Consider the following 2,560-nt stretch of genomic DNA (forward strand, 5'->3'; position numbering starts at 1 on the left):
AAATTCTTCTCTCAGTCGAGTATCTATTTTACTTCACAACAACAAACGTAACTCTTTATACAACACTTACGCCATCTCTTTAACAAGAACATGATCTCACATTTATATATATATAAAAAACTTATATATAATTGTCAGTCTGGGTAACTCTCACTTTCCGGCTGTTCAAAACAAAGCACCATCTCGCTTATATAATGTCCTCACATCTCTCTTGAAATCTGCTGAATCTCTTCCTTTCAAAATGTCGCTTTAAAACAAGTTCTCACGCCAGTCATTTCCTCATTTCACCTCTCCTACATCTTCTTGACCAATCTTAAACAAACCACACATTTGTTGCTCACTTCTGCTAACTACAGCACACTAAACTTTTGTTTTCTTTCAAAAAATAGAGGAAAATAAATTTCAGAGGAAAAAAATAAACAGTAAGTTATTTACAAACTTTCTCCCTATCCTGCCATTTTAGGGAACAGTTTGACCATTCCCATCACAACTCTGCCATTAAAATCTCACTACTCTTTCACCTCCCTCCTCCTCCCCCATTTTTAGCTCCACCCACCTGCTGCCCCTCCCCTTCCACTCCACCCACTGTACCCACCTCCCTGGGTACTGGCCTGAGAATCATATCCCCACCCAGTGTAACTCTGACCCCCACTGTCTGGGCGACTGGTACCCCGATAGCTCTGTGCCATGGTCTGGTCCTGACTTGCCCCTGGCTGCTGGGTCCCTCCCATCCCTGGCCACCCTCCCTGACCACTAAGTACAGCTTGTGCTGCTGCCAACATTGCTGAGTTGAGGAAATTCATTCCCATGTTTTGATCCATTGCAGTCTCATTTCGGACGGTTGTGTTGTTGTCCCCCCTCCTCCTTAGCCTATCATAATCCCCCCTGTCCCTGTCCCGCCTACCATCTCGTTCCCGACCCCCTTGGCTCTGGTCCTCGTATTTCCCAAATGACTTGGGTGTGGCACTGCTGACATGGACACTTGTTCCCTTTATGATGTGGTCTTCTCCACAAAGACTTTGTGCAATCTCTGCATCCATAAAGGTCACAAAGGCAAAGGCCCGGAAAGGTTTGGGGATGAATACGTCTGACACCTCACCAAATTTGCTGAAGTATTTGTGAAGATCGTCGGCTGTGATATCTTCAGAACATCGAGCAATAAACACTTTTCTGTTCATTGGTGGACCACTTTGCTCCTGTAAGAAGAAAAAAATAACTTCATATTTTGAAATCAAAATACAAACCAACTTTATACAGACTTAACAAAAGTTTTCAGCAGGTTGAGTTTCCTATGATTTATAGAAATTTTGTTTGAGGATTACTATCAATTAAAATTGTTTAAAAAATACAGGAAACAATTACATTTGAGGCTGGAATGTTTACTTCACACCATCTTCCGTCAATCATATGTCGCTGAGCTAAACACTTGGATTGGGCCTCGAAGTCACCAAATCTCACAAAACCAAATCCTTTGGACTGTCCTGTTTTGCCATCTCGCTTGACCTGAAACACACCAATAAAATTTTCACTTAGTCTAAAATCTATCTTGTCATCTTGGAATATTCTAAAGAATTGATCTTATCATCTTGGAATATTCTAAAGAATGAATAGCATTTATATATTAATCTAAAACAGGTTAGATATATGTTTACAAAAGTTTCTTCTGCATACATTACATTATTCTTTTGCTTTTATAAATTATACAATATCTCAACTGATATGACAAGCAGAATTTTTAGGGTAATTAAAAAGTAAAAAAAATCATCATTTCACCTGCACCAATAACAGTTCACCAAACTGTGAGAAATATTTGCGCATGTCTTCCTCTGTACTTTTCCATGGTAAGCCCAAAACAATGAGATCAACACATCTCTTCTTGTCCATGCGTCGAGTTTTGGAACCTGGATTTTCTATGTCATCTCCTTTGCGTTTGTTATCTATAAAATGGTCCAAATTTGTTAAAGTGATATACATTAAACACAGATAAGGCACTTATGCAGGGGATGCCAAATATTAAAAAGATAATTGATGTGTAAAATAAAAACAAGCTTTGTCAAAGTAGTTTTTAATTACAAAAATTTTCATGATTTTTAATGCAGCCTTCTTCTGTTCTTGTAACGTGATTTATGGCACCTATATAAAAAGCCAAGTGATGGGTATTAGTCTTACCACAAATACTGGGTATGTAGTGTATCTGATTCTCCTCTTGCTCTTGTACAACATTCTGCACCTTAGGAAACACAACAACATAAACAACGTCTCCCCAACTAGATCCCTCTGGGGGATAAAGGTAACCCTCACTTAGTCGCACACCTCGGAAATTTCCGGTTTGGGGGTTTCTGTATTTCAACCCACATGCACCCGGAAACTGGGCTGCTAGGGTGGAGAGTAGTAGGGTACCGTCATCTTCACTTGGTATCTCAACTGGCTCATCGTCCTCTTTCTCTGCGACCTGTAAATAGTGTTCAGACATGGTTTTCTTTGACGATTTTCTTCCCAAGTTCAGCAAGCATCAAAATGGCACTTGCGCGTGCGTTCCCCCGTTTCCGGTATGGGTGTA

General features: G+C 40.1%; 1 protein-coding gene across 1 annotated transcript; it reads right to left on the reverse strand.

The window, feature by feature from the left end:
- On the reverse strand, window positions 1-2,560 carry LOC105333799 (TAR DNA-binding protein 43). Its single transcript, XM_011436979.4, has 5 exons — window positions 2,170-2,560; window positions 1,774-1,937; window positions 1,363-1,503; window positions 905-1,196; window positions 1-312 (listed from the first exon to the last, which is right to left on the reverse strand). Exons 1-5 carry the CDS (start codon window positions 2,471-2,473, stop codon window positions 272-274), a joined length of 942 nt encoding a protein of 313 aa, XP_011435281.3. The 5' UTR covers window positions 2,474-2,560; the 3' UTR covers window positions 1-271.

This window comes from Magallana gigas, chromosome 8, assembly GCF_963853765.1.
Source record: "Magallana gigas chromosome 8, xbMagGiga1.1, whole genome shotgun sequence".
In the NCBI taxonomy this organism is placed as follows: Eukaryota; Metazoa; Mollusca; class Bivalvia; order Ostreida; family Ostreidae; genus Magallana; species Magallana gigas.

Bases quoted from the DNA above. Each gene is read 5' to 3' on its own strand.
- LOC105333799 (XM_011436979.4), bottom strand. From the start codon at position 2,473: ATGTCTGAACACTATTTACAGGTCGCAGAGAAAGAGGACGATGAGCCA. The intron at 1,504-1,773 runs GTGAAATGATGA...GGTGTGTTTCAG, and splicing joins GTGAACTGTTATTGGTGCAG to GTCAAGCGAGATGGCAAAAC. The intron at 313-904 runs GTAGGCGGGACA...GGTTTGTTTAAG, and splicing joins AGGGGGTCGGGAACGAGATG to ATTGGTCAAGAAGATGTAGG.